The sequence below is a fragment of the Leptinotarsa decemlineata genome, unplaced genomic scaffold (assembly GCF_025532065.1).
Source record: "Leptinotarsa decemlineata unplaced genomic scaffold, Ldec_3_MD MMD2_tig00026336_RagTag_RagTag, whole genome shotgun sequence".
In the NCBI taxonomy this organism is placed as follows: Eukaryota; Metazoa; Arthropoda; class Insecta; order Coleoptera; family Chrysomelidae; genus Leptinotarsa; species Leptinotarsa decemlineata.
The window spans coordinates 13,163,056-13,186,547 of NW_027412692.1; the positions used below are offsets into that span (position 1 = coordinate 13,163,056).

General features: G+C 35.8%; 1 protein-coding gene and 1 long non-coding RNA gene across 2 annotated transcripts in view; both read left to right on the forward strand.

Moving 5' to 3' along the window:
• Positions 1–5,968: 5,968 nt before the first annotated feature.
• The window catches only part of lilli (AF4/FMR2 family member lilliputian), a 284,128-nt gene continuing 266,604 nt past the window's right edge, over positions 5,969–23,492 (forward strand). The window contains 2 exon segments of the mRNA XM_074183239.1: positions 5,969–5,998; positions 13,751–13,788. Of these exon segments, the coding sequence (XP_074039340.1) occupies positions 5,984–5,998; positions 13,751–13,788 (53 nt within the window). The 5' untranslated portion in view covers positions 5,969–5,983.
• The window catches only part of LOC141485773 (uncharacterized), a 49,024-nt gene continuing 39,871 nt past the window's right edge, over positions 14,340–23,492 (forward strand). The window contains exon 1 of the long non-coding RNA XR_012467442.1: positions 14,340–16,139. This is a non-coding gene — a long non-coding RNA (uncharacterized lncRNA). The remainder of the gene's footprint in view (positions 16,140–23,492) is intronic.

Below are 23,492 nucleotides of genomic sequence, written 5' to 3' on the forward strand. Positions count from 1 at the left end.
AAAATGTGTTTACACAGACATATATAAGTACACACACACATACATACACACACACACACACACATATATATATATATATATATATATATATATATATATACTGACGGTACTGACGATGCCCAATAGGCTGAAACAGCTGTATACCGGTGGCTCTTAAATTGAAATCAATATGGGAATGATCAAAGAGTACTTATCTATTTATTTTTTGATTTTCATGGAATTATTTTCCAGCAGCTTGACTGCATTAACCTTTCTAGATTTCATATCATTTCTAGAAACATGTGGATTCGTTTTCCGATGGCATTTCAGGTTAGCTTCCCAAATTTCTGCTACCGCAGTTGTCGGTTGATTGGTCAAACCACCAACACTGACATAAAAACTTGGCAAGTTGACTTGGGTGTCACACCAATAGGTGGTTCCACTTATGTTTCGCTTGCGTTTACGCAGCTATTTTTATCAAGTACTTTCTTGGTTTTTTCTCATTTTGTCTTCAATCGAGGACCGCCTGCCCGGTACTGACGATGCCCAATAGGCTGAAACAGCTGTATACCGGTGGCTCTTAAATTGAAATCAATATGGGAATGATCAAAGAGTACTTATCTATTTATTTTTTATATATATATATATATATATATATATATATATATATATATATATATATATATATATATATATATATATATATATATATATATATATATATATATATATATATATATATATATTACAATGTAGGTTTTCACGGATGGTAGAATATGATGTGTTGTTTTATGTGTTGTATATATATATATATGATGAGCTGTTTTTTCGGGTTTCGCTCCGTGTTCTGTGTATTTTATCCCCATAAGGATTATTTTCACAACGTTTCGGCAAAGTCTCATTTGCCATCTTCTGGTGATGTTCATTTCGTTTTCCCAACATTTGTTGACGGAATCCGAGTATATCCAGATCTTGGGGAGGAAAGCAGTTTATCTTTTAATGAACAAACACTTGAGTGAGGAATGAAAAATCACAAAAGTTCTCAGGTCTCAGAGCAAACGTCTCAACTGCGTACGTTTCTCATCGAAGAAATGATTGGATATCCAATCACAACCGTAATCAAGGGGGTATGAACCCTCTCCAAAATGTTTGGATCATGAAACCAATACCTTAAGCCGAATTTTCCCTGAAATATATTTCTTACTACGCCTTGTATTCAATCGACGATAAATCAGTTATCTAAGTTGTCAAAATAAACGAAAGCGAAGAGAAAATTATGCCAAACTCCATTTTTGTTCCTTCTTTTACGTTGATTCATAGTGACGGTTTCTCGACAACTAACATTTTTCATTACATCCGGCAACGATGTATTTCTAAGAAGGTTACTGCAAACACCATTGAAGTTATTGTTGGGAGTTGCGACGATAGATGGCAGGAGGCGTTCATTATTGTTGTTACTATTTAGAAAATGGAGTTCATTGAATGTTCAATATATTCCATTTGACTTTGTAAATCATAAAATTGGTTACCTATGGTTGCCAATTTGGATGCCTAATTTTATACTAATCCAAAAATTTGGATTATTCATATGAAATGGAAAAAACAACTGGGTTTCAATGACAAAAGAATAGTACAAGCGATATGGGCCTAGAAATATTCCATTTACCGGGTGTTTCAATTAGGGGTTTTTGCTCGATATATCGATAAAGTTGATAAACAGGATGCCTTTTAAATAATGGCTGGGAGCCTAATTTATTTTTTAACGTTTCAGTTCTTTCAGAAGTTGCAATGGTTTGAATACGTGTATCTCAAGCGAACACAGTAAACAAAGATATCCCTTTTGGTAGAAAATGAACTTATCAAAAATTTTGGCTCCAATTGACTGAACATTGCCTGAAAATTATAACTATCTCGTGGTAATATCTCAGTTTGTTAAAAATTGTGTAGGCCTGCTTCCTGCTGTTGTGAACCTACCTCAAGTTTTGGAGAGTGTGTGTTCCATGGCCGGGATGTTTTGTGAACTGGCTTATGGAAGTCAAGATTTTGGAATAAAAGTATGTCCTTAAGAATGCGTGTTTTATTGTCAAATAAATGAAAATACACCTGCCTGTTTATGCGCGGCAAATACTCATGAAGTTCTGTTATTAACAACCCAAAACTTCCTAACAAACATAATCTCGTCATTTTGACATAATGCCTCCGAATATGATGTCATGATGACGAAACTATGGTCCCAAGTCACAAAGATATCATTATGTCTTAATTGTAGAGATACTTTATTTTCTTACCGTTTATGACCTTGATAATATCTGCGAGTGGTTTCTACGGAAAGAAGCTCAAAATTAATCAAGTGAAAACTGAAAACATTGACTCAACTATTCGTTTGATAGAACTGCAGTAGTCCAGACAAAGTTCACACCGGCCGAGTTGAAAATTGGTTTAGTAGAAATAATTATTATATATCTCTGTTGTAAATTGCTAGAAGGAATTGTTACAGCTTATCTTTCTCGGTTTGCATAAACCTATAAACATAATAAATAATTTCTCGACCTTGCCTGTGAATTACTTTCTTGGAACTGCTCATATTTGTAGACAACTGGTATCTATAGGAAGGGAATAAATGAATTATTGTCAAACACTCCTTGAGTTTGAGTAACACTTTAATTGTTAGATTTTTCACTATACAGTAGTTTTCTCCAGCTTTTTCATATTAACTAAATTCTGCTTGATTGAGAATTTTTTTATGGTTTCTAGTTTCAACAAATATGTAGACTTTTCAGAAAATATATATTCTGTTTAATATACAATATATTATATTTTTTATATATATTTATTATATTTATATTTACAGTAAATCAAAATAGTTGTGTTACAAAGAACAATATATTGGATTAAAAAACTATTTTACTGTTTATAAAATATTAAGTGAGATTAGAAACAATTTCTGAACAAATAATTGTCATGTTAATAAGAAAAGGTTGTTAGATTTTTTTTGCAACTGGTAATGATATTTATTATTCAACTAAACTACTCACCTTGTAGATAGTCAACAAGTCCAACTGACTAATTCACTAAAAGATCAACAAATTTTTAACAATTAAACTAAAATCGAGAACGCAGCTCTATTAAAATAAACTTAAGTAAGCCGAGTCAAATCGAAAATACAATTTAACTGTACTATAACTTGGATCCGTATAGGCGTGCACTAGGTCGATCTTCAACCAAACACTACTACAAATCAAATGTCCAATAGAGGATTGTTGAAACGTAAATTCGTCATCTGCGCCTGTATGGGTAAGAAAATCAACAAACTCTAACTCATCGGTCCCAGAGGTAGTTTGCAAATTATTTTTCCCAATAGTGTAGAGTATAATCCACAAATACAGACATCCTTATTTCTGGAATTGTCAATAATATATTGAAGATTCTGTTTATGACATTAAAAATAAAATAAATACAACAATAAAAATTAATTGGCGCTCCGGGGCGACTTCATTGATTCCAGTGGCGCATTTGCTTTTTCAGCTGCAGGAAAACCCGGAAAAACCTGCAGCACCACATCATCTGAAGATCTTGATCCAACAATGTCCTCTCTCTCATAAAACAAAATGTAGGGTGTCTCCAGAGGCTCCAATAAATTCAATGCATCGCCAGAACACTTCGTGACACGACTATCGTCAAACTTAAACCAGTCCGTTTCTTCTTTGACCAAGGCGTAATAATGACCACGTTCAACGCCGGAACCACAGTGAACAATGACTGCATGAATATTATAACAGTGGTCTGCTAGGTTGAAATATTCATCTATTTCGAACCTTCCAAAGAGTTTCTTGCTTCCGTTAGAGGTTGAGTCTTATCTGAATATCATCAGTGTTATTATTAGATTGACTGGTGCCTCAGCTATACTTGTTTCCTTATAACAGTCAGTTAGTTTGGCGCATGTTTGACAATACAGTTGATCATCACCTGTTAAAAATTCCATTTTCAGATGATTTAACAATAAGCTTTGCACGGACTGGTAATTAGTCGTATTAGGAAAAGCTAGATGAAGTTCCAGAAATTCACATAAGTTTTCAGTACTTCTTGAACATTTACCACAAAGTAAACAAGTGAGGATTTTTCCAGCAAAAGATTTACAAACACAAGACGAGATGGGTTGTACGGAATCATTCAGTCCAGAGCGGCTGGGAGTATTGATTTTGCTATTGTTTTGCTCACGAAGAGTATTCAACAAGAACCCCAAGAATTCGGAACAATCCTCTTGTTGTCCTAACGAGTATCTAGTGGACTTCAAAGACTCCAGGAAATCGGTTGGAGGGAAAGATGATACCTTCTTACGAAACTGCAGCTGCATGAACAGTTGTTTGAGTTTGATGAATAAGCAGGAAACATTCTCGTTCATCATTAAAACTTCGTTCTTGAAATTCTTCGTCATGAACAACACTTGTAAAATGCTATTCATGTAACAAGTGTTTCCTAAATTATCCAATCCAATTTTCTTCTCTAGATTTTCAGGACAACTCTCTACTGATTCGTAAGGAAGAACACGTTTCACAGAATCTCCATAAGAACCATTTCTCAAGCTGCGATCGATCCTTCAATAATATGTTGAGCAACAAGAAAATGCTATATAAAAAATCCAATGCAAAGTGATATTGAGAAATATATCCCCATTGGTCTTGACAAATATTTTACTTACCTCGTTTCAACCAGAAGAGAAATAGTAACACTTAAGATGTTTGCAGCTCACCTGATCTACAATTCAACTGTAGTTCAGCTGTAGACTGGAAAATGCATAATATCTTTAGATTATTTCTTCAATTAGTATACTTTTTGAATATTTACCAGTAAAAGAGTTTAGAAAAGGAAGGGTAAAAAATACAAATGGTATTCATAATTTCTATAATGTAACAATACAGGACACATAAATTATATAAATTTATAAATTATAAAAATAATACATCTTGGTGGAATGTGTTAATATAAAAGAAAATATTTGAAACCCTTCCGAAACAAGACTATGGAGTAATATGTGATGCACTGTTTAGAACAAGTGATCATCTTCAAGAGAAAGACGTTTAATCATCCTCTTGAAGATGATCACTTAAAGATCGAAACACGTGTCGAGGTGTTAAAAATAACGGTTTGGTGTTAGGATAAAACTCCAGTAATATTCATTTGGAGTAACATTAAAAAGTTTTCAGGGTGTTGGTAACCAATTCATATGTAGATGAGTTGTAACACTACGAACAGAGCCGTTTTGTTTCTGCAATTCTTGAATGCAGTATTATTTTCTCTACAAAAACCATAAATTGAAGAAAATCCTAGAACATCATTATATCGTGCCACCACATTGTACTATATGAAAACAGTAATAGCCGTTACAAGAAATGAGAAACAGAACACGAACCATCTCGGCCCTGTTGAATGTTCTTCAAGTCAAAACCAAGTTATCTACAAAATTTAAAATCATTGAATTAATATTTGATTGCCTATAGACTGCATCTCAATGTGAAAGCTACAAGTTCTGTTAGCACCTTTCACATTCAAATATTTTATATAATAGGTGTATGATTATCTCACCAAAGAGTTTATTTCTTTTATATGATCTATGCGTCGGAAATATACACAAATAACTTTATGAACTTGTCCCAGAATGACAGTCAGACAACCTTCAACCTTTCTCCATTCTAACGTTGTAAGACTATTGTGAAATATTGAGAGTGAGGTAGATTTTCATCGTGATGAAGGAATATCAATGTTATAGTTTGTCATTCAAAGTTCAATTCATGTTCCACCAACAAATATGACGAATTTTGCATTGTTTTAATACAAAACGAACTTAATCGCAGAAAATATTGACAAACCCTTCAGCCGGCAACTATGCATCAGAGTACACAGAATTGACGTGAGACATTTAACTGCATGACGACGATGTCGTTAGAGGGCGCTGGATGGCGAGAGACGTCAAGACGACAGTTTAACAGTTTGAATGAAATCGAAAATGAAAACTATCGAGGTGAGATATATACGTAAAAGAGAATGAATATTCCGAAATATTATTCTCTCCCAACTACCTACACAGTAGACTCTGGTAAACGTCTGTCGGGAAATATTGAATTACCTACAGCGGTGGAAGTAGTTATCTGACAGAAGTTTATCAGAGCCCACTGTGTAGGTAGTTATGATAGGTCAATATTTCGAAATATTTATTTTCCTATACAGAATTGATAGATCTTTCAAATGAGCTTTTCAACAAATTTGAAACTATCAATAATCAATTTTATTTGCATTTGTTTATATAAATAACAGGCATTTTTGTAAAGGAATGAATAACTGAAAGTAACAATCTTAAGAAAATTGTATATCTACATATGCACCTATTATCTACTTGCGAAACGCTGTTTTGGTAATGTCCATTGCACTATGCGTTTGTATCATAACCACCATTATTGTTCCCTTCGAGAATTGAATTAGTCATTCCACGGCGCTAGTAAAAATAAAAACACCGGCTAACGTCGTCAAATTCTTCGGTAAAATAAAGGCACTCTGCCACTTCCAATCGGTCGAATCGAAGTAAAGAAGCGTTAAACTAATTTTGTCATTTTTATCAAAGTGGCGTACATTGTTGTTTTCGCGCAACTTAACTACCATCCTCGTGTCGACCGACTCAGGCGCACGATTCTCTCTTGTTTCACTCGCTCCGCCTACCATCATTCCTATCTAAACATTCTGGCTGTGTATATTGCAATTTGCTACCTAATTCAAAATCAAGTTTGCCTTATTTACCTGAATCAACAATCGGAAAAGTTGCTGGAATCCATTTCTAGAATTCGTGCGATTTCAGTTCACAAAACGTGAAGCTCAAAATAATTTGCTATAAATAATCCGAAAGACTTGTGGTTATTATGGCAAGTGATATTCTTTTTTGGTTAGTTCGTGAATCTCGAAATCTCAAGGTGTTCGATCTTAAAATAACATTGCAAGTGAAAGGATTTGCTCGGAACATTTTCATGTGTCCGTGTGCTCAAACCAGTTAAAAACGAGCCTAACAACTAACAACAGGTAGGTATCAAATTGCTTCTTTTGGTTTCTTTTGACAATGTTCCATAAACAAATGAAACTTTGCGAATTGCAGTGGCGGAGCTACGTATTTCTCTAAGGAACTCATTTGAAAGCATTGTTGACCATTCTTTGAATGGTTGTTTGTAAGTAGTTGACAAAAAATTATAAAACGTCTTGGACGCTAATATGGAATGTTTTCAGTGTTGTTGTTTGTTTTATGAACAACTAACATCAATACCTGTAAATCAGAATAACTATAACAAGACATTGTTAAATGTCTTCTCAACCAATTTGTTTTTATTTGAGAAATCTCTTATTTTTTCAAAGTGGATTTCTATTCGTGTTCTGAATCCCTGTTTAAAATCTGACTTGCCGTTAATCGGATGTCGCTCCTCTATGAAAGATAAGCCACAGAACTGTAAACTTGTGCAAGCAAAAAATCAACGAGGTCTTACCTTTTAACGTATGACTTCTAGCACGGGTAAAATAGTTCAACACTAAAACTTTTTCAAGAAAGTGGAAAGTTATTGGCTTGCGTTCCATAATTGATAGCTGACCTTGAATGAGTTGTGTTATGGATAGCAGGGAAAAGTAAGGAAAACTATGTTTGTGTAACACATGTATCCTAAAAAACAATAAACCAAAATGGCCCTATGGCTTCAGGTTACCAGAATACCATCTTACTCCTGTCAAGCTAGCAAAACCAATTAGAATTTTTATATTAATTTTTTTGACATAATTTCAGGCTAATCTTGTACTCCATTCCAAAATTTTTGCTCTTCATTTAAGGATATATCGTGGAGATAACTTAACGTTGAACTAACAGAACCATTGAAAAAAGCTAGCAGAACCACTGAAAAAAACATTTTCTTCGTTTCTCATTTCAGGCTTCTTCATTTCTCATTTCAGGCTTCTTCATGACCATATTGAATATTTTTTTGACCGTAATTGTATGTGCCCCACAAATGAGAAGCTAATTTTCCACTTCGAGGGCAGTGCTACCTATCCTCTTTTGTCCTGGTATAAACACCAGGGCCCTCAGTCTGTTTAGTTTTTTGACCTCGACACTTTGATAATGATCACTTTGAGCAAAAGAAACCAACTAAGTAGATCGTACTGACCGAACAATCCACATTTAATTGGTCAGGAGTGGCCTTCCCCTTCTCTCCGGCCACTCATAAATAAAACCTGCGTCACAAGCACGCTAATTGCCCACACCTCTCAATGGTGTATACGGAAGTCGTGTCCAAGCCAGAGAACAACTTCATTGAATCATCTCTCTACGCGGATGACACACCTCTGCTGGCCAGATCCATCAGCCACGCGCTAGGAGATCTGCAACAACAAGCACACATATTATAGGAACGGTTTAACCTCTGGAAGATTGATATAAACCCTGACAAGAGTCAGGTGATATTAGTCCCCCGAAGAATGGCGCAACTGAAAGGACACGTCGTCTTCAACGGATAGGAAATTCCTTGGGCGCACTAAGTAAGATAACTGGGGATCACTCTCGACGGTTAACTTGGATCTCCAATTGAAACTGCTTCTAATCATTATAATCTTCATCGTGCGGAAACGTACAGACTCCAGATCCAAAGCTTTATGAGCGTTCACCTGCATAGTCCTCAACATTCGTAGATACATACCCCACGGATACGACCACTGGTACCAGGATCATCCAGCGTGTGGATGTCCTCCTGAAAAGCCTCTCCAAAAACATCTTCGAGTGGATTCGGACACATCACAACCTAGCGCTGCGTGCACCACAATGCAGTGAATAAGTACGGCTCCAGATTCTGCGAGAGGGACAAGTACAAGAGGCAGACCAACCAGATCTAAGATATAGATCTAAGACCAGATCTAAGAGATAAGCAAAATTGGGTCCAAGTACAACATTAGAACCAGTTTCAGATCCGGAAACATCATCTGTAAGTTCCGCTAAACCGGTGAAGCAGAAAGAGGGAAGAGGGTCAGGTGAAAGCTCTGGAATGCCCTATATATTGTCATGTCTCGGGGGAATAGTCCAGTCATCACCCAAAGACAACTGTGGGTACTAACAATCGAAACGTCGTAAAGTAACCTGGTTTGAAATCTTTTTAATTTTTTAATTTCTTTTTTAATTTGTTTTCGCTTATTTCTCAAGCAAAGTTATCATTGTCTCTTAGTTTTTCCTGAATAAAAGTTATGCTAAACTGATTTGTTTTGTCTCTCAACCCCCGTTCAATTACTTCTACTCCACAATCCCAGTTATGCAATTAGGAACAAATAGCTGCAAGTATTCACATTGTAGGTATATCATTTTCGGTCGTGACCGCCCATTCAGGTAGACCTATGAGCCCAAATAGGTTAAATTGATATGGCGATATATTAAATGTCATTAGTGGATCGCATCACTCTGTTATCCTCACTTAAATTTAATCGTGATAGATAGGCTCGGTCGACGTTGTTCGATATTTGGGATCATCGGATAAAAATCCGTAATGACCTGATTTATTCAGCGTGAAATCGTTACACCATTCATTATTAACAGTTACTAAGTACATACATGAAATAGAAACTTGCACTAGAACAAATTACGCCCTCAATATAACCATAAATATGCTGCATCTATTCGTAGTATCTTCGTGGCACTCTGAATTGAATACAGAAACTTCATTCAATGATTCAAACTGAACACTATACTTATCACTTATCACAGTTGTTTACTCATCGTGTTTCTTGCTTTCGAACTATTTCGAGTGTTGAACTAATCCTTGAACCAACTTCACATGTTACAGAAGCTGGACTTTGTCAGACGTATGCCAGTGACTGTTCGTTCGTTCGATCGCCTTGTCGAGTTAATAGTTGGTCTAAAAAGAATTGTCTGTTGCTGAATCATAACAAAACAGTCACAGTATTTTTTGGGCGCTCCAAACAAAGATCACCTGTGTTATTCACAGGTGATCTGCCATAAGCCATCGCGTTGGCAAGTTGTCCTTTTTTCTGGGGTTGGCAAACTGTATCTTCTCTAAGACTTCGCTCCGATCTAGGTGCATTCTTCTCTCCCTTTGATAGACCATTTTTTCGTATAACGTGACGCCCTGGATGTTCTCAACAATTTTTCGTAATTGTAACATCGTCCGATTCTGGGGAATCCCGTTTGTCCACATGGTTCGATCAATGATGGTAGAACTAAGGTATTGGTCCTAGCTTATTTCAACTTAGTAACCAAATTAAAAAAAAATCAATTGTTTACTCATCGCTTTTCTACATATCTCACTACTTCGATTTGCGAACTTATCATTGAACTAGTTCAGTCTATCTTTGCACTTCAATGATCTCACTTGTATACACTATATTAGAAAGTTCTAGTATTATCAGGTTCGCTACACATTACGCTTTGTTGCTGGACTTATGCCAGTGGCGATTCATTCGTTTGCTCACCTTCCTAGATTTGCCATGCGTGTAACGCCCCCTCTTTAAGTTACGTTATTTGAAGAAGTCAAATTGATCTTGTGAAAACCATATGAATTGGTCATTACCATTGTAGGGAACTTGTGTATCTATGTGAAAAATCAGTGGTTTGCTGCTTGGGGTTTGCTGGATGTGATAGACGAAGTCGTTTTCTTTGTTGATCACCATGTATGGGCTACTAGGCCTAGTCGCTTTTTCATCCGGGGCTATTTCTCGTCTCTGTAGGTCTTTTCTTCGAGGTGCAAAAGAAGTAATCTCCCACTGGATCTCCAGAAAAAGATAGATATAAATAGCCTGTTGGATACTTCACTGTATGAAATATTTTGTCCAAAAACCAGACCTATGTTACTCTTGATGAAGACATGATAAGAGTTCCAGGAAATACCAGCATTCTGTTCATAGAGGCGCTGAGCGTTAACCATGTCACACTTCTTGACAATGTGAATATGAAATTTGAATATTTTCATTTGGAAATTAATCTTCTGGAGGAAATTACAGAGTACCCTGCCTCACTTCTTTTCTGTCAAGGACACCAAGCAGACAATCCATCAGGTAGCACTCCGGCCGATGGCAATCTATAGGATCCTGAATGTGATAGCTTAATCTTGAAGAGTCGTAGTCACTATTATGTTTAAGAACATGGCGTATATTCAGACAATTATGGTAGATTTTGCTCCTCTTTCAGACTAGGCTGCTTCGTTAGATTCAGGCAATTCATTGTCAAATACTCCTTCGATATCGAAGGAGCATTATTCGAGTAATATTTTGAGATTTTTACTAAACAGTTCACGAAACCACAACACGTATTCAGCAAATACTTGTCAAAGTACTGTTAGTACTGTTCGTGTATAATAGTTGAACGAATCTGAGAAACTATTGTATAGTGAAATACGTGTTTAGTTTCTACAGGCGTTTTCAATACTTGTCATACTGTTAGTACTGTTCGCGTGCAATAGTTGAATACGCCTGAAGAAGCTATTATATATTGAAAAATGTGTTTATCTTATTCAATACGTGTCATACTGTTAGTACTGTTCGTGTGCAATAGTTGAATACGCCTGAAGAAGCTATTATATCGTGAAAAATGTGTTTAGCTTATTCAATACTTGTCATACTGTTACTGTACTGTTAGTACTGTTCGTGTGCAATTGTTCAATACGCCTGAAGAAGCTATTATAAGGTGAAAGTGCGTTTAGTTCATTCAATTATTGTCATACAGTTAGTACTGTTCAGTACTGTTCGTGTGCAATAGTTGAACACGCCTGAATAAGCTATTATATAGTGAAAAATGTGTTTATCTTATTCAATAATTGTCATACTGTTACTGTACTGTTGGTACTGTTCGTGTGCAATTGTTAAATACGCCTGAAGAAGCTATTATATAGTGCAAAATATGTTTAGCTTATTCAATACTTGTCATACTGTTACTGTACTGTTAGTACTGTTCGTGTGCAATTGTTAAATACGCCTGAAGAAGCTATTATATAGTGCAAAATGTGTTTAGCTTATTCAATACTTGTCATACTGTTAGTACTGTTCGTGTGCAATTGTTAAATACGCCTGAAGAAGCTATTATATAGTGAAAATGCGTTTAGTTAATTAAATACTTGTCATACAGTTAGTACTGTTCAGTACTGTTCGTGTGCAATAGTTGAACACGCCTGAATAAGCTATTATATAGTGAAAAATGTGTTTATCTTATTCAATAATTGTCATACTGTTACTGTACTGTTGGTACTGTTCGTGTGCAATTGTTAAATACGCCTGAAGAAGCTATTATATAGTGCAAAATATGTTTAGCTTATTCAATACTTGTCATACTGTTACTGTACTGTTAGTACTGTTCGTGTGCAATTGTTAAATACGCCTGAAGAAGCTATTATATAGTGCAAAATGTGTTTAGCTTATTCAATACTTGTCATACTGTTAGTACTGTTCGTGTGCAATTGTTAAATACGCCTGAAGAAGCTATTATATAGTGAAAATGCGTTTAGTTAATTAAATACTTGTCATACAGTTAGTACTGTTCAGTACTGTTCGTGTGCAATAGTTGAACACGCCTGAATAAGCTATTATATAGTGAAAAATGTGTTTATTATATTTAATACGTGTCATACTGTTAGTACTGTTCGTGTACAATTGTTAAATACGCCTGAAGAAGCTATTATATAGTGAAAATGCGTTTAGTTAATTAAATACTTGTCATACAGTTAGTACTGTTCAGTACTGTTCGTGTGCAATAGTTGAACACGCCTGAATAAGCTATTATATAGTGAAAAATGTGTTTATCTTATTCAATACTCGTCATACTGTTAGTACTGTTCGTGTGCAATTGTTCAATATGCCTGAAGAAGCTATTATATAGAGCAAAATGTGTTTAGCTTATTCAATACTTGTCATACTGTTGGTGTACAATAGTTGAACAAACCAGAGAAACTATTGTATAGTGAAATACGTGATTAGTTTCCACAGGCGTTTTCAATACTAGTCATACTGTTAGTACTGTTCGTGTGCAATAGTTGAATACGCCTGAAGAAGCTATTATATAGTGAAAAATGTGTTTATCTTATTCAATACTTGTCATACTGTTACTGTACTGTTAGTACTGTTCGTGTGCAATTGTTCAATACGCCTGAAGAAGCTATTATAAAGTGAAAATGCGTTTAGTTCATTCAATACTTGTCATACAGTTAGTACTGTTCAGTACTGTTCGTGTGCAATAGTTGAACACGCCTGAATAAGCTATTATATAGTGCAAAATGTGTTTAGCTTATTCAATACTTGTCATACTGTTAGTACTGTTCGTGTGCAATTGTTCAATATGCCTGAAGAAGCTATTATATAGTGCAAAATGTATTTAGATTATTCAATACTTGTCATACCGTTAGTACTGTTCGTGATCAATATTTTAACACGCCTGAAGAAGCTATAATTTAGTGAACATGGGTTTAGCTCATTCAATTGTCATACAGTTAGTACTGTTCAGTACTGTTCGTGTGCAATAGTTGAACACGCCTGAAGAAGCTATTATATAGTGCAAAATGTGTTCTTATTCAATACTTGTCATACTGTTAGTACTGTTCGTGATCTATGAACAATGAACAAATAACAATGAAATGTTAATGAAATACATTTTCATGGATTTTCATGAATATCAGTCAAGTCCATCTCATATGTTCCACCTAAAGAAATAACTGTCTAATGAATGTCTCTTTATATATTAGGCATTTTCAATTTTTTGTTGTTACAGACTTCCATGGGAGCTTTGAGATTTTTTCATTTCGAAGGGTGAGTATACCAATATTTTTCAACAATGAGTGATGTGGCTTATCAAATCTGTGAATAACTTTCGTAGATCCTCTCAATACAATATCTATTTCACTCTGGTATAATGCATTAATTCCTCTTCAGTTTCGATGCCTCCCGAAGACCCATGTCTACGGAGATGACTAACAGGCAATCGTCATGGAAACTCGAATCCTGAAGCGTCGGTTGCAGATAACTGGCCTCCTAAATTAAGATGAAGTGGCATACGTTTGAGTCTCGTCTTTGTCCGTGTCTATCGATCCCGCTTTTATCTAGCGTGCCTCGTACACTGATTAGATTTTCGAAGGTGATCGATAAAAGACCGTCACACTCTTAGCGGTGTTTATTCAATTCAGTTCGATAATTATGCGTGTTGTTTCATTCAGAGACACCTTCCTTTCTACCACAACTAACACTTTTAGTTAGAATTACGTTACTTTGACATCCGATTAGGTTAGGTTAGGTTAGGCGACATGTTTACGTAATACTTACCTCATATTCACCAATATGGGGTAAATATTCTAAGTCCAGCCGCTTCCTTGGCTAAAGAGTCGGCAATGCGATCACCTTTACTCCTGTCGTGACCTCTAACCCACCTCAGGATAATGTTATCTACCGAGGCTTTGAATGTTACGGCATTTCAAGCACTAGGTTGGTTTGAAATGGTCTGAAATTAGCGAAATACAACTAATTCTTCACCTTCAAGTAAATACATTATTTACTCACAAGAAAGACAAACAAAAAAATTAGATTTTGTAAACACGAACAAAGTGATGCGATAACAATATCTACTATTTCATCAGTTCGGACTTCCATTGTCTAATATAATATAAATTGATTTGAAATCCCTGAAAAAAAAAATAGAAGATTAACCGAAAATAACAATTTTATTAAAACAAATAACTGAAATTACAAGGGAACAACATACAAGCTACAACCAGAAAATAAAAAATTGAAATATTATTAAAAGCTGAAAATTAAAAAATATTATTAACAAAAATGAAAAAAAGAAAATAAAAATAAAAAGTTGAGAGATTCCAAGTCACGTTAGTTCACGACGTTTCGATTGTTAGTATCTACAATCGTCTTCGGTCATCACCCGAAAACTGTCACTTATATTTACTTATATAAATTACTGAGCCATATCTACCGAAACCGAAATGAACTGCCAAAAAATTCTGATATTCACAACCACAACACAAGGCATAAAAACGACTTGTTGCAAAAAAAATAGAACCACACTTTCCACAAAAAATCATCTCTGATGATTGGAGTGTCTTACTTCAATAGTCTTCCTGATAATATAAAAAATAGTAACACGTACGGAATTTTCAAAAGTAGGTTAAAGAAAATTTTAACGAATCATTGTTTTTATAGCTTAGGGGAATTTGATGACTTTCTTTCTAGCAGTGTTAACTGAGTTCATAGTGTTTATTGTGCTTTATGGTTTTTTATATTTATATCAACATGTCTTCTATACTTGTTTTTATGTGTCCTTAGGCTTACATCCTTACCAATGTAGTATGTCCATGTATGTATGTGTATATATTCTATTTCTTCAATGTAAATGATTTTTAACCTCTAAACTAGTATTTTAGGAGTAACTTTTTTTTATAGTAAGTGTGTGGGTTTTACACCTCACCAGGCACGTCCAATCCATTGTATAACAGGAAAACGGATTTAATAACATTTGATTTGATTTGATTGATTCAATTATATGAATTACTATTTTATTATCCATGTAATTAGGCTGTAATAGCTTGTTTGGATAATAAATAATTTTTGGATCGCAGCGCGCAACAATTTGAATCCCCCTCGTAAAAGTCGAGCACTGGCCCGCGAATGAGCCGCGAGTTCTTTCACGGGCGTCCCTGGTCGGAGGAGAACCGCGGACTGTTGCCGAAGGAATCGAAAACTAGGTGAACAAGTCAGTTGCAAGCAAGTCCGTCATCACCATCACATCTCTAGCCGTGTAAACGTTGCTGCCAACCGACAAACTCGATGGTTCACTTGTTATCAAGGACACGGGCGTGAAGGAGCGCCGCGAGTTTTCGTGCTTTCCGATTTTCCCACCATGATTTTCCTCGGTGGTGTTGTTGACAGGGACGCGAACGCTGTTTTTGCAGTGGTGGAAAAGTGGTGCGGGCGATAACCCAAACAGACGACAAGTTTTCCATATGTCGTTCGATGGATTGTGATCGGTTTGTGATTGTTTCAATTTTTTGTGATATTTATGTGTCAGATTGAGGATTACCCTTGGGATTACCTTCGGCCAGCAACATGCTTGGCAGATTCTATGACAGGAATCCGTTGCTGAAAGGAAATTTGAATAGGTGAGACGAATTATAGAACACTTTATTTCTAGCCCTTGGTTAGTCGACTGATAGGAAATCTTAGTAAATGACACAGCTGAAAATTGTACGAGGACTTTTTGAAAGAGTCATATTCGAGTGATGTTCAAGTTTTCTATAAAACTTCTTAAATTGTTAACTTTCAAAATGCGTTTCAAACGTTTCAGGCTGGGACTTTCATATTCTATAATAAACATATTGTTTCCGATACTCACAGTAAAGAGTGCTAAGTGCTAACAGAATGCTCAAACAAAATTTTGCGAGAAAGAAAGGCTTTAGCTTTCTAATTCTTCATCTTTATACAAAAAAATGTGGGAATCTTCCAAAGAAAGGATCATGCAAAGAAATAACCTTCAGGCATAAACTGAAAGAAAAAGTCCTTCCAAAACAACTACTTTCATATGAACATTGAATTACACGACAGAAGAAAAACTTTCGAAATAACTAGTTTTATATGAAAACACTTTTTTCTATTCACTTTGTACTCCAAACTTTTGTTATCAGATGTCACTCACAGGATTGCTACACAATACGGTATACCAGCGAAGCGCCCCGGCTCCGCACGAGTGCAATGCTGATACTAAATATAAATTCACCCACTGGAAATTTAAGGGCATGGAGAAACAATGATGAAAAGATAATTTTGTTTTATGAATGTGCCCTTTTTCTCTCGCTGCTGGCGCTCCAGTTGGAATATTTAAAAACCCTTTCTTATTGCCGTCTACAACATAAAACGAATCTACGTACAAAATTTCAGCCTCCGAAAATATAGCGGTACAGAGAAACAGTGATGAAAAGATAATTTTCCTATGTGGAAGGCTCCCCCTTTATCCCCAGGAGGCACCTCAGTTGGAATATTCAAAAATCCTTTCTTATTGCACATCTAGAACATAAAACAAACCTTCATACAAAATTTCAGCCTCTGAAAATATAGCGGTACGTAAAACAGTTATGTAAAAGAGATTTTTATTTGTAAATGCGCCCCTTTTACCCCTACAGGGGGCGCTGCAGTTATAATATTAAAAAATCCTTGCTTATTGCACATCTACAACATAAAACAAACCTTCTTACAAAATTTCAGCCTCTGAAAATATAGCGGTACGTAAAACAGTTATGTAAAAGAGATTTTTATATGTAAATGCGCCCCTTTTACCCCTACAGGGGGCGCTGCAGTTATAATATTAAAAAATCCTTGCTTATTGCACATCTACAACATAAAACAAACCTTCATACAAAATTTCAGCCTCTGAAAATATAGCGGTACGTAAAACAGTTATGTAAAAGAGATTTTTATATGTAAATGCGCCCCTTTTACCCCTTCAGGGGGCGCTGCAGTTATAATATTAAAAAATCCTTGCTTATTGCACATCTACAACATAAAACAAACCTTCATACAAAATTTCAGCCTCTGAAAATATAGCGGTACGTAAAACAGTTATGTAAAAGAGATTTTTATATGTAAATGCGCCCCTTTTACCCCTACAGGGGGCGCTGCAGTTATAATATTAAAAAATCCTTGCTTATTGCACATCTACAACATAAAACAAACCTTCATACAAAACTTCAGCCTCTGAAAATATAGCGGTACGTAAAACAGTTATGTAAAAGAGATTTTTATATGTAAATGCGCCCCTTTTACCCCTTCAGGGGGCGCTGCAGTTATAATATTAAAAAATCCTTGCTTATTGCACATCTACAACATAAAACAAACCTTCATACAAAATTTCAGCCTCTGAAAATATAGCGGTACGTAAAACAGTTATGTAAAAGAGATTTTTATTTGTAAATGCGCCCCTTTTACCCCTACAGGGGGCGCTGCAGTTATAATATTAAAAAATCCTTGCTTATTGCACATCTACAACATAAAACAAATCTTCATACAAAATTTCAGCCTCTGAAAATATAGCGGTACGTAAAACAGTTATGTAAAAGAGATTTTTATATGTAAATGCGCCCCTTTTACCCCTACAGGGGGCGCTGCAGTTATAATATTAAAAAATCCTTGCTTATTGCACATCTACAACATAAAGCGAACTTTCAAACAAAATTTCAGCCTCTGAAAATATAGCGGTACGTAAAAACAGTTGTGTAAAAGAAATTTTCATATGTGAATGCGCTCCTTTTGCCGCTACGGGGGGTACTGCAGAAGATAATTTTCCTATGTGGACGGCTCCCCTTTTATCCCCAGGAGGCACCCCAATTGGAATATTAAAAAATTCTTTCTTATTGCACGTCTACAACATAAAACGAACCTTCATACAAAATTTCAGCCTCTGAAAATATAGCGGTACGTAGAAACAGTTATGTAAAAGAAATTTCTATATATGAATCCGCCCCTTTCACTCCCACGGGAGGCGCTGCAGTTATAATATTTGAAAATCCTTGCTTATTGTACATCTACAACATAAAGCGAACCTTCAAACAAAATTTCTGCCTTCGAAATCACAGCGAAACGGAGAAACAGTGATGAAAAGATAATTTTCCTATGTGGAAGGCTCCCCTTTTATCCCCAGGAGGCACCCCAGTTGGAATATTCAAAAATCCTTTCTTATTGCACGTGTACAACATAAAACGAACCTTCATACAAAATTTCAGCCTCTGAAAATATAGCGGTACGTAAAACAGTTATGTAAAAGAGATTTTTATATGTAAATGCGCCCCTTTTACCCCTTCAGGGGGCGCTGCAGTTATAATATTAAAAAATCCTTGCTTATTGCACATCTACAACATAAAACAAACCTTCATACAAAATTTCAGCCTCTGAAAATATAGCGGTACGTAAAACAGTTATGTAAAAGAGATTTTTATTTGTAAATGCGCCCCTTTTACCCCTACAGGGGGCGCTGCAGTTATAATATTAAAAAATCCTTGCTTATTGCACATCTACAACATAAAACAAATCTTCATACAAAATTTCAGCCTCTGAAAATATAGCGGTACGTAAAACAGTTATGTAAAAGAGATTTTTATATGTAAATGCGCCCCTTTTACCCCTACAGGGGGAGCTGCAGTTATAATATTAAAAAATCCTTGCTTATTGCACATCTACAACATAAAGCGAACTTTCAAACAAAATTTCAGCCTCTGAAAATATAGCGGTACGTAAAAACAGTTGTGTAAAAGAAATTTTTATATGTGAATGCGCTCCTTTTGCCCCTACGGGGGGTACTGCAGAAGATAATTTTCCTATGTGGACGGCTCCCCTTTTATCCCCAGGAGGCACCCCAATTGGAATATTAAAAAATTCTTTCTTATTGCACGTCTACAACATAAAACGAACCTTCATACAAAATTTCAGCCTCTGAAAATATAGCGGTACGTAGAAACAGTTATGTAAAAGAAATTTCTATATATGAATCCGCCCCTTTCACTCCCACGGGAGGCGCTGCAGTTATAATATTTGAAAATCCTTGCTTATTGCACATCTACAACGTAAAGCGAACCTTGCTTATTGCACATCTACAACGTAAAGCGAACCTTCAAACAAAATTTCTGCCTTCGAAATCACAGCGAAACGGAAAAACAGTGATGAAATCATAATTTTTCTATGTGGAAGGCTCCCCTTTTATCCAAAGGAGGCACCCCAGTTGGAATATTCAAAAATCCTTTCTTATTGCACGTCTACAACATAAAACGAACCTTCATACAAAATTTCAGCCTCTGAAAATATAGCGGTACGTAGAAACAGTTATGTAAAAGAAATTTCTATATATAAATCCGCCCCTTTCACTCCCACGGGAGGCGCTGCAGTTATAATATTTGAAAATCCTTGCTTATTGCACATCTACAACGTAAAGCGAACCTTGCTTATTGCACATCTACAACGTAAAGCGAACCTTCAAACAAAATTTCTGCCTTCGAAATCACAGCGAAACGGAAAAACAGTAATGAAAAGATAATTTTCCTATGTGGAAGGCTCCCCCTTTATCCCCAGGAGGCACCTCAGTTGGAATATTCAAAAATCCTTTCTTATTGCACATCTACAACATAAAACAAATCTTCATACAAAATTTCAGCCTCTGAAAATATAGCGGTACGTAAAACAGTTATGTAAAAGAGATTTTTATATGTAAATGCGCCCCTTTCACCCCTTCAGGGGGCGCTGCAGTTATAATATTAAAAAATCCTTGCTTATTGCACATCTACAACATAAAGCGAACCTTCAAACAAAATTTCAGCCTCCGAAAATATAGCGGTACAGAGAAACAGTGATGAAAAGATAATTTTTCTACGTGGACGGTTCCCCTTTTATCCCCAAGAGGCACCCCAGTTGGAATATTCAAAAATTATTTCTTATTGCACATCTACAACATAAAACGAACTTTCATACAAAATTTCAGCCTCTGAAAATATAGCGGTACGTAGAAACAGTTATGTAAAGGAAATTTTTATATGTGAATGCGCCCCTTTTACCCCCACGGGGGGAGGTGCAGTTATAATATTTAAAAATCATTGTTTATTGCACGGAAAAACAGTGACCGGTATAAAATCGGCCGTCCACAATCGGTGTGTGTGCAATTAGCCTAAGACCTAAGAAGCACCTATTCAATCGTAACATAACGGAATTATGTCACGAATGAGTGTATTCCACTCATGTCATCGATGACAGTACGCCATGACATTCATTCGCTTATTTCATCTACTTCTAGCCATAAAAATCTTGTTCAGATCAAAAGGTGAATATTTTTAGGAGAGATAATTTTTGGGATAGAAAGGATTTGGTTTTGTACTTCTCCATCTTTGTACCAAAAATCTAGAAGTCTTTCAAATACGTGTAAATCATGATGAATTACTCTTTCATGAACTTTTACACGTATTACACTTAGTTATGAGGTATCGAAATTACAACATCTCGATTGATCTCGCGTAAGCCCCGGCAGGAAGCGAGTCTTAGACTAAATGCTGAAATGACGCTCTGTTGGGCAGAGAGCCGCCCGTTAACACCAGCGGGGGCGCCTCCCATTGGCCTGTCGTGGGTCTATGAGATGGCGCTTTACCCTGTGGACGTCCTGAGGCTCAATATGGAAATCTCATCCTGCTGATCCTCCCTTTTCCTTTACCAACCCTTTTCCTGCACCCCACCCACTCCCGTTTGTTGGAGAGATGTAAATATTGTGTATAAACTCTGTACATTCGACCTTAGATTTACTATAGAGAAATAGGCAATAAAGAATGTTTTAATTTTTCGATTTTAATTTAAAGCATGCAACCAAACCAAAACCACCAGAACATTCATGGGGAAAATGCTGAAGGAGCATGAAAAAAACTGCAGACTAGGCCAAACGGACGTGGTGGAGCACATACTTAGTGCTGGAAACCACAAGATTCTGTTTGATACCTTAGTAGACAGGTACAGGAGGCAATAGATATCCAAAAACATAGAGATAATTTCAACAGAAAAGAAGAAGCCGTGAATCATAACCGAAGATGGAATCCCATTCTTAGAATTTCAAGAATAGCAAACATCATAACGGCAGGTAGAGAAAGGTCGATGGATGTTATTGACAACTTACCCGATTCAGGTACAGGTATTAGCACACAAGGCTACCTGAGTCAATATAAAAAAGCTCTATGGTTTTAGCGGGGGATGACCGTTTGGCAGGAGTTGGTCGTTTCCTTAAATATAAAATTTAAAAAAAACTTATTATTTACTCGTACACGAATCCAGTCTATATCTTAATTAAATTGAACTAGACTACTACTGAATACAAACCATTATTCTTACCTCTACGATACGATATCGATATCAGTTGAATATAATATTGAAATTCTTGAGAATGTGACTAACTTGAGGGTGAATTGCTTTATATTGCACAATTTCATCAAGTAGCTTATGCTTGTTGATGCCATAGTAACAAATGTTGTTGAATTGTATCTACTTGTCAGTTCTATTCAGTGATTCTTTGCAAAACAGTAACTGTGTTCTTTGTGCGAAAACTCCAGTATGCCTTTCGCGTTTAGTCCAAGTGATTGCATTGATATGTTATTAATTTTTGGGGAATGTCAGAAAAACTGCCGTCAAGCACAACGTCTATACCAAGAACGTTTTCCAGACAGACCCATTCCGTCACGAATGACTTTTTCGAGAGTTGTAGAAAAATTGCGAACTGGGTCATTTCCTTCTACTATAAAGCATCATCATCATACGAGATCTGTTAGAACTGAAGATTTAGAGATCATGTTTCTATCCGTACTCTTGCAGAAGAAGTCGGTGTGAGTAAATCTAATGTACAGAGAATTCTGAAAGAAAATAAATACCACCCATTAAAAATTCAGTTGGTACAAGGTTTGAAACCCACGGACTTTGAACGACGACTTGAATTCATTGCTTGTATTCAGGTAATATTACATGAAAGTCCTAACATATTCAGTCAAATTTTGTGGAGCGATGAATCGCGATTCCACAATAATGGAGTTGTGAATCGACATAACAGTCACTATTGGTCTCAAGAAAATCCCCACTGGGTCCGCGAAAGTAATTTTCAAACTACTTGGGGTATTAATGTATGGTGTGGATTGTTCAATGGCCGCATCATAGGACCTTACTTTTTCAATGAAAATCTCAATGGATTGCGATATATACATTTTCTAGAAAATGATTTGATCCAGTTGATGGAAGATATTCCCATAGCAGAACGATAAGGAATTTGGTGGCAACAAGATGGTGCTCCTCCTCACAATTCACAGGTTGTTACTGAATATCTGGATAGAACGTACCCAAATAGATGGATTGGTAATAAGGGTCCAATTCGGTGGCCGGCTCATTCCCTTTGAATGTGGATGATCTGAAAATGAAAATTCGACTAGCGTGCAGTGATATTACGCCTGATATTATAAGAGCGACTTGTACGAGAGAAGTGATTCGACGTTTCGAAGCCTGTATAATATCTAATGGGCATCACTTTGAACAATTTTTATTTCTAGGTACCTACCATTCTTATGAAATGATTTATCAAGTTATATTATTTACATTGTTATTAATTAAAGATTTGTTTTCGAATACATCTCTTTCAATTTCGCAATTGTTTTATATTCAAAATGATTCCTGACTGAATTCCACAACTCAAAATTGAAACCATTACTTCGAACACCCAAAATTTTGACTAATTTTCATGTGATCTGATGCAGAGAGAATAATTGTATGAGATATTTTTAAAAATAATAGTCGTTCTCAAGACTTTACATTTTAAGCAATAACTCAACAACGCCGTAACCGAATTTCAAAAACCAAACATGAAATGATATCAGAATTTAACGTAGCATCTGAATATGTAATGATATACAGGGCGTTCTATTTTAAAAAATGGAATTTTGGTCTGTAGCACCTACACTAAA